The sequence below is a fragment of the Mirounga angustirostris genome, unplaced genomic scaffold (assembly GCF_029215605.1).
Source record: "Mirounga angustirostris isolate CCGP_5_RB_7025 unplaced genomic scaffold, mMirAng1.0.hap1 SCAF_10, whole genome shotgun sequence".
NCBI lineage: Eukaryota > Metazoa > Chordata > Mammalia > Carnivora > Phocidae > Mirounga > Mirounga angustirostris.
Window position 1 is genome coordinate 83,164,155 of NW_026991718.1, and position 11,767 is coordinate 83,175,921.

Below are 11,767 nucleotides of genomic sequence, written 5' to 3' on the forward strand. Positions count from 1 at the left end.
TCCATCTGTCTGCATGCAGTTATTTTGCCGTGTAGCTTGAAGAGTAACAGTCGAATGTAACTGTCCATATCTGTCTTTCAGCATCACTGTGGTATAAGTTTTATTTGAGGTCCAGAAAGCTACACTGTCAGATAAGGCAAGTCAGTGCAAAATGAATCGGCTTTTCTAAATATTCAGTAGAGCTATTGGGGCAAAACAGCAAGATCAGCGTAACTGACAGGCAGTGGTGATTGGACCTGGTACATAAATGGTGTTCAGCAGTCCCTTGCTGGGTTGAGCAAGAGAAGGTCGGGCGGTGTTCTGTCCGTGTTCCCTTCTCCAGTGCTGGGGTGCCTTTGGGGCCCGCGCGGGCACAGACTGCCGAGGGAAGTGGGCCCAGCTGGTGTTGTGCACTGTGTCACGTGGCACCTGCCACTTCAAGAACCGGTCATAGGAGCAGGTGTTTCGGAGGTGGGGGGTGGGGTCGGAGTTGACTGTGGCTCTAGTAACTGCCAAAACCATGTCAGGATGAGCATCCTACATTACACAGATGTGTTACGGTGCATTTTGTTTAGTGAATCTAACTGGCATTGGATAATCGATCACTGAATCCCAGGAGATTCCGCTGATGAGTGGAATTTCCCAACTTTGAGACTTCTTTACCAGGTTATTTTCAAGCTTCGCAAGGTTCTCATGAGAGAAAAGGGCTCGACTGTGAGAGGGTGTGTATTGCTCTATCCAGGAAGAAGAAGAAACGTGGCTGTCCGCAGAGCGTTCTCGACATCAGAGACACCAGGAGTTGTTCCTCTTACAGGTTGACTGAAGTATGCGTGCCGGTGTGCCTGATTGGCTTTCTGTGAATGTGGACAGTGTGAGCAGTTTGTAACACAAGCATCTCGATAGTGAGCTACCTGTCCCTGTGATGTGTTCTAGAGAACAGTTGATGTTCCCCTTCTGCTTCCTTGACCGGCTTGGAGAACACGACGTGACCTGCACAGTCTCGGGGGGTGGGCGGTCGTCCCAGGCTGGAGCCATACGCCTGGCGGTGGCAAGAGCCTTGTGCAGTTTTGTCACCAAGGAAGAGGTCGAGTGGATGAGACAAGGTACGAGCCGCGTTGAGAGTGGCGGGGCGGCGGGGGGTATCTCCGCCCGATCTGTGGTGTTCCCTGGTTCCTGCACCAGTCCCCGGAAATCGGAAAATACTCTGTTAAATACGCGGCATTGCAGTTTGCTGGCTTCTCTCTGTATGCTCCAGAACCATACCAGTGCTTTTCACTTCTGATTTCTGTGAAGTGAATTTGAGCTAGAAAAAGAAGAGGAGGCCCTCCCAGCATCAGGGAAGGCTTCTTCTGGCCTTTAGGGCCTAACTGCTTAACCAGCTTAACAAGCGCTGCCCCATTGTGTTTAACAGATGAATCAGTGACTGTTTTTGTCTTATCCTAGAAACTTGTAACTGTTCGATGTGATGATGAAGCCTATACTGTATCTTTCCAACATTAATTGGAGATTTCCATTTTTCCACTGTGATGTGACTTTGAATTTTATGTTGTCTTATTCGCTGGGTGACTCTCACCTTGGCATGAATATGAGAGTCTGCAGTGTAAGAAGGAAGAGGCCGTCAGTTTGTTCATGAGGGCACTGCTTTAAGCGCTTACGATAAATCAGGGCGGTTCTAGCTGAAGACCGTCTTCGAACTGTTTACGAAGGGAGGAAAGCACTGGGGGCACTACTGACCAGCTGTGTGGCCCCGGGCGCGTCACTTAGCGCCTCTGGGCCCTGCAGCTCCTCTCTGGGCAAGTAAGATGGCTTGCCCTGTGCCCCTCCCGCGTGAGCTGCTGTGGTCCGATACTGCGCTGCAGAGAAGCGCCACTTACGGCTTAGGCTAGTTGATTCTTTAAGTCTCTTAAAAATCCATTTGCTTATTAAAAATTTACCATTTTGTACGATTCATGTCTAGTCGTTCCAATAACTTACAGGGCCTTACTTCACAATTCTGCCAGTTTGACTTAGTGGGCATATTGAAAAGTAATAAAGCATTATTACTTATAATCCAAACTAGAATTTAGACAAGTGTTGTCTGCATTTTGTCCAAAATATTTATTCCATGCCCTTTTAAAGACAAGTAAATGCAAAAACGTAATGGGTGTACAATGAGTGATTGAAGTTTGCCTTTGCTTTACGCCCATTCAGATACTCCTAATAAGATAACCCCACCTTGTCTACAGGGAAAAGCAGTGCTAGTGTTGGAAGAGTAAAAAAGACAAGGAAAAACTATGGTCTGTTTACGTATTTATAAAAGCATTGTAAGAGCTTTCTCATCACTGGTATTCTCGAAATCTGTGGTTCCAGCCACCACAGGGGCACATTATTCGGGGCATATGCTGAAAGTAGTGTGTTCTAGGCTCATCAGTTGCCTAGAAATTACCCGCTCTTGATGATTAGGGAGTGAAAACTTCCAGAAGTTTCTTTTCTCAGATAGGTTTGATAAGTCATACTGTACCTGTATGTTTGTATATTCATGTTCTCAAATCTACAGTGTCTGTAGACGTCCTCTTACTCAGCCATATAGTGTTTGTTGTCTGCCTCGCGTCTCCGTTGGAACTTTCACACCTGTAATAATAAGCAGGCAGTGTCAGTGCCGTCACAGTGAATAGTGACCACCCACACATGAGCAGACTTATCTTAAGTTGAACAGGCTTAAAAACCTACAAGGAACCACAGCCCTCATAGGAAGAGAAGAACAGACTCAAACAATGCAGCCGGTGTTTGTCTCCAAAATGGGGGAACTATCCTAAAAGAGTGAGAGCAAACTGCTATCGTGAGACTTACACCAGGCTGGTAAATTATTACAGGTCTGGTTGCTTTCCTGTAGGCAGCGTGCATCTCCCATGCTTCATAAAGGCTTCTCTTTCTACACCGCAGCTGGACTGCTGACTGCTGATCCACGCGTCAGAGAACGGAAGAAGCCAGGCCAAGAGGGAGCCCGCAGAAAGTTCACCTGGAAGAAGCGCTAAGTGTTCTTTCACGGGCAAGGAGAGGAAACACCGTGTATATGTGCTTGGCATGCGGCAGACATATAATAAATATTTGCTGGCCAGTGTGAGGGCAACACTATCAGGCATTTGAGTTGTGAGATGATTTATTTTTAAATGCTACTTTGTAAAGGTTACCTTGTAAACATAATTTTTAAAAAATATTTAGCTTCATTCTGCTGCTTTATTTTTCAGAAGGTCGTTTTAGAAGCATGATTCATAGAACCTTGGCATATTAGATCTGAAAGGAACATTCAACAACATCTAGTCAAGTAACCTCATTTTGCAGACGAGAAGGCCCAGCCTCCAAAATGAAGGGACCTACCAGAGCTACACTGCTAATTTAATGAGGGAACTCATTTCTCCTGATTCTCTTGTTTTCCCATATAGCCATTGTTACAACATATTTTTCAAAATGAGGGGCGAGAATGCTTGTTCAAGAGAATGAAGTAAGTTGTGAGGGTCTTTGTCAGGAGCCAGAGAGGACTGAGCTGCCAAATGTTCAAGGAGCGGATTCAGACAATAGGCCAGTCTCCCCCCAGCCCCTGGCAGCCACCGCTCTACTGTTTGTAGGAGTTCAGCTTTAAGATGCTACATACAAGTGATACCATGTGGTTTTTGTCTTCATCCAGCTTATTTCCCTGAGCATAATGCTCTCCAAGTTGGGTACAGCCTTTCAGCTAGAAGATGAATTAGTTCTGAGGATCTAATGTGGGGATTACGGCTGATAATTCTGTATTATATAATGGAAATTTGCTTAGTAGATCTGAAGCATTCTCACCAAAAAAAAAAAAGTGTGTGGGGGGGAAACCATGAGGTGATGGATAGGTTAATTTACTTCATGGTAGGAACCCTTTCACGACCCGTGTGTGCGTACAATAGTCCCCCACCCCCTATCCACAGGTATACATTCCAAGACCCCCGGGGGGGGTGCCTGAAACCACCGAACCCGATACAAAACGGGGTTTTTTTTCTATACATAAATATCTGTGATGAAGTTTAATTTATAAATTAGGCATAGTAAGAGATTAACAATAATAATCAAATGGAATAGTTACAACAGTATACTGTAATAAAAGTTATGTGAACATGGTCTCTCTCAGAGTACCCTGTTGTGCTGTACTCACCCTTGTCATGATGGTGTGAGATGAGGAGATGAAGAGAGGGGAAAGACGTGGGCATCGGGACGCGGCGTTAGGCCACTACTGACCCTCAGATGATAGAGCAGGAGGAGGACCAGGTGCTCCCAGACTGTGGTTGACCACGGGGATCTGAAAGCACAGATAAGGGGGGACTACTGTATATCAAATCGTCACATTGTACATTTTAAGTGTATTACAACACTGAATTCTACCTCAGTAAAGCTGGGAAGAAAGCCGAGTGAAATTAATAGTGAAGTCTGTAACTGCTTCCTGCTATGGTATAAGCCAGGGACGCGCCCCCAGCCCACAGAAGGCTCCGCAGAGGTGCCTGCGATACAGAGGCTCTGAAGGAAGGTGGGTAGGCCACGAGTTCACGGAGGTGGAAGAGCGAGGGCGGGGGCCAGGGGCCAAGTCCTTGACTATGGGTCCCCCAGAGACTGCCACACACCAGCTGTCCGCAGGGCAGGGGTGGGGAGGACCGCTTCCCTGGGACAGCCTTTGTAATTGCCTGCACTGGGTCTGAAAGACCACATAAGGTTTCTGGCCAACAGCTGTACTCCTCAGTCAGCTGAGTGTTAAATTGAGGAGCTTGTTATAGGGTTTCTAAAGTTCTTTAATCTAAGAAACTTAGATTTTAACTGTATTATAATTTTGCAGTAGGTTTTTGAGGGGAAAAGGTAATTGGTGACAGGGGTGCTTTAAATCCATCTTAATACACTTGTTTTAATAAATACTTCAGAAATTAGACCCTCAGTGTTCAGTTGTCCTTTCTGTAGGGAATTATCTAGTACTGATTTCTCAGTAAATTTGTTTTTTAAAAAGTCTAGGCTAAGTTCTGAAATGCATACATACACTTCAGATCCTTAAACCATGCGGTAACCCAATGAAATCGAGGGCATACATATCCCCGCATCGTGCCCAATGCATTATTCATCGGACGAAATCATAGAAAACGTGCCCTGGTTTCTCTGTGCTGCATTCTCCTGTGAAGTCGTGGCAGGTTCGTCCCGCTTCTGTCAGAGCGCGCTTTCTATCACCTTGACGAGGGGAGTGACGATCGGTCCTGCCGTGCGGTGTGGGTCCACTGAGGTCTTGCAGGTGGGCGCGTGGGTCCACCGGCACCTGGCGCGCACCTGGCGAGCTCTGGCAGGACAGGCCAGCCCGAGCGCGTGGCGGCCGGCGCTTCTCGTGGAAGAGACGCCTCGGGGGAAACCAGGGTGCTGGTGCGGGGAAGCTGGGGGCCCTGAAGGACCGGAGACTTGGCGGAGATAGCGGTGGGGGCAGGAGGTGGGGGTGCAGACCCTGGCAGCAGCAGAGAGGCTGAAGGCAGACGTTCAGGATGTTCGGGCGGGACAGAAACAGCAGGCGGGGCTGCTGGGTGGGGAAGGTGCTGGGTGGGTTTGTGGCAGCCACAAAGTCACAGAGCTGTGACTGTGCTTACTGCCCCCGGAGAATGCCTGAGCCTGGCTTTCTCAAGAAAATAGCCAGGAGGGTTGCGATTACAACAGTGATTTCAGACTGTTAGCAACACGACTCTGAAATAGTTTAGCTAATAGGTAGGATCACAACACACAATACAGTTGACCTTTGAGCTGCATGGGTCTACTTATATCTGCATTTTTTTTTTCAGTACAATACTGTGAATGTATGTTAGGATTTTCTTAACATTTTCTCTAGCTTTATTATAGGAATATATAATAAATATACAAAATGTGTGCTAAACAACTCTTTGTTATGGGTAAGGCTTCCAGTCAACAGTAGGCTATTAGTACATTTGGGGAGAGTCTGAAGTTCTACACGGATTTTCTACTGCACAGGGATCGGCACCCCGAACCCCTACATTGTACAGCCTATAACAACAGTCTGAATGTTAGGTCCCACCTTCATGTGAGGCGGCTCTCAGGAATCCAGGGCTCCAAGGGAGAACCTCTACCTCGGGAAGATCACAGCTGTTGCAGGAACAGGAGGGACTCGAAGTAGGGGACCCATCAGGAGGCTTGTGTGACTGGAAGGACCAGGCAGGATGACCAGAACGGGGACAGGTGTGCAGAGTGTTCCAGAGCAGGCCCAAGCTGGCTGTAAGAGGCAGGGGCAGATGCCAAGTAGAAGAGTGAGCAGGCAGCTGGTAAAGGAGAGAACTGCAAACACGACGGAGGGGACAGTGACACCAGGGGGGCTGGCTTGGAGTTTCAGATGTTCGGGGACAGTTGGAAACAAGGGACTGTAACAGCAGGGGCGTCAGGCCGCTGGCCGGTTTGGGAGGCCAGTACCTGGTTGGGCACTTGAAACACGGCTGGAACCAGCAAGGAGGGACACGCGGTGGGAAGAAGGCCAAGCCTCTGCTCTGGAGAAAACAGCGACGTTTAAAGCCTGAAGGAGGGAGATGAGCCAGAAGCAGCACCAGTGGTGGGGGAGGAATGAGGAAGTCTTGGTGGGTGACCAGAGGCCACTGGAGAAGGAAGCTGCGGGGGCCCTCCCCGGGCTGGCAGACAGTGCGGGCTGTGTGTGTGTGCAGCGGGTCCCGCTCCCCTCTGCATCTCAGTGCCTCACGTCAGATTGGGGTCACTCACTGTCTGCCCTGGCAGCCCCACCTGCCCTTTCGTGAGGATCAAATAAGATAGAGCCGGACAGCAGTGGCAGTCCACTCAGCAGCTGGGCCATCGGAGTGTGCGGACGAGGCAGCCAAGGAAGAGGATTAAGCAGGCCCAGACCCTTGTTTCTCTGCTCAACTTGAGGCCGGCTCTTTTGCAAACAAGTGCTTAGGGCAGGAGCTGAAGGCACTTACCTTTCCAGCCTCTGATTCTTGACCTTCTCGGCCACCTTAGTCAGACACTCGGGAAGTAGGTTCTGAACACCAGCCGTGTATGCGGCATTGAGAAGGGCTGATAGGCACTTTTTTTTTTTAAAGGCATTTGACAAGATTATTCCCTTCAGATAATAGTAAGTGCTAATGCTTCTGTAGTTCCTACTCGGTGCCAAGTACTCAGTACTTTACAAGTAAGAATGTATTTAATCCTCACAGCAACCCTATTAGGTAGTCCTGAGAAAAATCAGTGCCCAGGGACATTATTACGTAACTTCCCCAAAGTTGCACGGTGAGGGAGTGGCCAAGCCAGGTTGGAATCTGGAATCTTGGCTCCAGCGTGGTGCTCTGAAGCTTGTGGGAGGCCGAGGCAGGACACACAGCACAGGAGCCCGCACAGACCACCTGTGCTCAGGCGGTCCATGGAAGGAGAGCCTGTCGCTCGGTGCGGTCAGGAGATTTGACAGAGGCGGTGGAGTTTCCAGCAGTCGTAATGGATGGGTAACCATTGATTAATTAGCATTTATGCCATGCCCGACAGCCAACCTTGAGCCTTCATCACATCCAGAGAGGGGTGTCCCTGCCATGCCATCAAGATGGGATCACTAGGAGGACAATGAGTGGGCCAGGTGCCGGTGGGAGAAGGTTCTAGGTGAGGCATGAACAGCGATGCGAGTCCAGGGATGAAGCCCGAGGAAGGTGAGGACTCCCCCAGTTTGCCTGCGATGGCCCAGCCTACACCTCTCAGTATCACTGGGTTATCTCCGTGTAACTCCTAAGGAGCTCGCTCTTTGGCTCCCCACACTTCAGGGCATGTGTGAAACCTTAGAATCCTTCCCAAGATTTTATGGATATGTAATTCTTCCTGGACATTGGTCCATCGCTCTCATGAGATTCCCAGAGGGATCCATCCCTGTAATGGCACGGACATAGAGGGGTTTTGCAACAAATGTTGGAGAGGTTGTGAAGAAAGGGGAACCCTGTCTTACACTGTTGGTGGGAATGCAAGTTGGTACAGCCACTTTGGAAAAGTTTGGAGGTGCCTCAAAAAATTAAAAATAGAGCTACCCTATGACCCAGCAATTGCACTCCTGGGTATTTACCACAAAGACACAGATGTAGTGAAAAGAAGGGCCATACGCACCCCAATGTTCATAGCAGCAATGTCCGCAATAGCCGAACTGTGGAAAGAGCCGAGACGCCCTTCAACAGATGAATGGATAAAGAAGATGTGGTCCATATATACAATGGAATATTACTCAGCCATCAGAAAAGATGAATACCCAACTTTTACATCAACACGGATGGGACTGGAGGAGATTATGCGAAGTGAAATAAGTCAAGCAGCAAAAGTCAATTATCATATGGTTTCACTTATTTGTGGAACATAAGGAATAGCATGGAGGACATTAGAAGACGGGAGGGAAAAATGAAGGGGGGGAATCGGAGGGGGAGACGAGCCATGGGAGACTATGGACTCTGAGAAACTGAGGGTTCTAGACGGGAGGGGATGGGAGGATGGGTTAGCCTGGTGATGGGTATTAAAGAGGGCATGTTCTGCATGGAACACTGGGTGTTATGCACAAACAATGAATCATGGAACACTACATCAAAAACTAATGATGGTGATGGTGATGGTATGGTGATTAACATAATAAAATAAATTTTTTTTAAAAAAGGAAGCTTTTGGGTTTTGGTCTTGTTTTTGTTTTTTCTTTAAGAAAAATAAGCCTGGCCTTTGTGTGCAGCCCTGAAAGCAGTGGGTGAGGCAGAGCATGTGTTGTAGATGCTGGTGAGGGGCACCGTGCCAGGTGGGGCTAGAGGGTTGGAGAGACAGGTCCATGGGTGTCCACTTAATATCCCTTCCAAAGGGGCTACGTAGGCTTTTCATTACGAACTGTTGCAGGATAAAAGTAAGTACAAGGCCACCTTAGATGGTACGTGGCGGCTTCAGAACACAGTCTGTAGAGTCCGTGTGTGAGCCCGGGCCAGCTGACCTCCCTACACCTCAACTGCTCACTCGTGAAGCCGAGGGAAGAGCAACACACCTCTGAGGATCACGAGGAGCCGTGGAGCCCACAGGAAGAGCCCTGTAGATGTTGGTTATGATTCTCATCAAAAAATCCCTCTTTCACCTACTGTCGTTCGGTGAAACAAAAGTGCGTGGTGATCCACGAGCGTGGAAGAGGGCAAGAGTAGGGGCGGTGGTGTGAGCAAGTGGCCCGGCAGATGAAGGAGCAGGGCACTGGCTATGCGTTGCCTCCTTCTGGAGCACAGACTTCACCGGCCATCCAGAAAAAACTAAAACGTGGTGGTACAAATGGTGGCGCAATCTGATGTTGCAGACCAAGTGTCTCCGTGTCTGTGAGACTATCTAGGCCGGACTCGATTCAGGAACCTTCCGACATCGCGTGTGTTCAGCCTCGGGAAGGGCTCAGAGCCACGGTGGGTAGCGACCAGCAGGGTATGACGGGGGTTTATGAGGAGGGATCAGTAGGTTGCGTTTTGCAAGTACTGAAGCCACGTGCCTTGAATGGGCTGTAACACGGTCCCCAGAGTTAACAGGCAAGGAGCCATGAAGATAAAAGTCTTCATCGCCTCACAGAAATTATTGCCCCTTTGGTGAACAACCTTGTGAAAAACCGCAGAAGTTTCTCTTACTCTAAGCCTATGGCCAAAACAACGCATTACTAAAAAATACGAGTAATCTTTGCACACTAACCTGCAAAAGCTACCGAACGTCAATACTGTGCGCAAAGTCTTATCAAAGAATATTTGCTGCCATTTCACAGAAAACAGATTGCAAGTTAATACTGAGGAGCAAAGTGTTGAGAAAGATTTTCAAAGAATTCAAGTCCTATCATTCTTAATCGCAGGAAACAAACTGAGTGTTGTTGGAGTGGGGGTTGGGGTGGGAGGGATGGGGGGACTGGGTGATAGACACTGGGGAGGGTATGTGCTCTGGTAAGCGCTGTGAATTGTGCAAGACTGTTGAATCTCAGATCTGTACCTCTGAAACAAATAATGCAATATATGTTAAGGAAAAAAAAAAAGAAGAAGAAGAAGAAGAAGGTAGCGGGAGGGGAAGAATGAAGCGGGGGAAATAGGAGGGGTAGACAAACCATGAGAGACGATGGACTCTGAAAAACAAACAGGGTTCTAGAGGGGAGGGGGGTGGGAGGATGGGTTAGCCTGGTGGTGGGTATTGAGGAGGGCACATTCTGCATGGAGCACTGGGTGTTATGCACAAACAATGAATCATGGAACACTTCATCTAAAACTAATGTTGTAATGTATGGGGATTAACATAAGAATAAAAAAATGAAAAAAAAAAAAGAATTCAAGTCCTATCATTGTATTACTTTGCCCTTCAGCCACAGATTGTTAGCTTTTAAAACTAAATCATCAATATCATCAATGTTATATATATATTTAAAAAAAAAAAGAACCACAGACTATTTCATTAGAATTAGAAGATGCTTAAAAGTTTCATCATGGGGGCGCCTGGGTGGCTCAGTTGGTTAAGCGACTGCCTTCGGCTCAGGTCATGATCCTGGAGTCCCGGGATCGAGTCCCGCATCGGGCTCCCTGCTCGGCGGGGAGTCTGCTTCTCCCTCTGACCCTCCTCCCTCTCATGCTCTCTGTCTCTCACTCTCTCTCTCTCAAATAAATAAATAAAATCTTAAAAAAAAAAAAAGTTTCATCATGTAAATCACATAAACGATTTCTGGGACAGAGACCTGTATTAAGCATGTGTTTCTGAGGCCTTGCTGACTGGAGCCGGACCTGCCAGCCAGCGCAAACCAACCAGCCCCGTATCCACACCCCCAGCCACCTCCTGTGTCCACTGCCCCAATCACCTCAAGGCCCCGTACCTTACAACGGGGGACAGCCCGTGTCCCAGAGCCCTCTGAAACTAGCCACCCCTAAGCCTGCTTATTCCGTCTCACACACTCCATCCCTCAGAAACCACAATAAAAACCAGGTTTTCTACTCACTCTCGCTAGTAGCCAACCGTGGTCCTTCCCTGCATGGCCCTGTGTGGTGTGCCTCCTCCTCTCGGAAACTGTAATGAAAGATCTTTCCAGTGGCAGTCACCTCCTGATCTGTTGGCCTCACCATACCTGAATCATAATAAAACCTACATTTGAAACAAGGCCTCAACCTCGAAAGGCCCCGTTACGCTAGGACTATTTCTATGATTGCTATCGCTTTTCTGTGTTAGCGCTTTGTCATTCGATTTGTATTCGCCGTTTATTTACCACGGTTATAAGCATCAACCAAGACAAGTTCCTTCCAGAAAATGTTTTTGAGAGAAGCGAGGACACCCCTTTATTGGGGTGGTAAATTCATATTACCTTTCATTAAATCACTGCTGCCTAAGCTTTAACAAAAGGTAGAACCACTTTGGGATCCTCTATGAAAACTGTTCATGAGGAATCCAAGTGGATTCCTTTTTCATTTTCCCAGCACCTGGTTGTACTTCTCCTAAAAAAAGATTGAAACCTCTCCAGAGGGACCAGCCTCACAGTGTGAGATCTCTCCCTCCAGGTCAGGCATGAAAGATTTCATACCGAGCTCCGCAAGATCGTGTGTAACCTGGTAAGTCCTCCCCATCATGGCTTCTGGAGGCAACTCTTCTCTCATGGCGTCCCCCCGCTATTAAGTGGAATTTCTCTTTTGTAATTTTAGAGCATTGCTTCTCTGAAGTGAGGGGAGGAAGTGGCTGAGGGAAGGCAGGTTTTCCTAGTGGTGTTTAATGGACAAAGTTAAGGGAGCCGAGGATCACATGTCCGTCGGTGGCGGTATTC

At 48.1% G+C, this 11,767-nt stretch overlaps 1 protein-coding gene across 6 annotated transcripts in view; it reads left to right on the top strand.

The window, feature by feature from the left end:
* Positions 1-3,098, top strand: part of MRPS9 (mitochondrial ribosomal protein S9) — a 61,858-nt gene extending 58,760 nt beyond the window's left edge. For 3 of the 6 annotated variants that reach the window (XM_064572662.1, XM_045885269.3, XM_064572663.1), the window contains 3 exons: positions 722-793; positions 913-1,082; positions 2,902-3,098. In XM_064572662.1, coding sequence (XP_064428732.1) covers positions 722-793; positions 913-1,082; positions 2,902-2,993 — 334 coding nt within the window. In that variant the 3' untranslated portion in view covers positions 2,994-3,098. Of the gene's footprint in view, positions 1-645; positions 692-721; positions 794-912; positions 1,083-2,901 lie in introns of those variants that run through there. The other 3 variants (XM_045885270.3, XM_064572665.1, XM_064572664.1) reach the window with 3 other exon arrangements.
* The last annotated feature ends 8,669 nt before the right edge of the window (positions 3,099-11,767 follow it).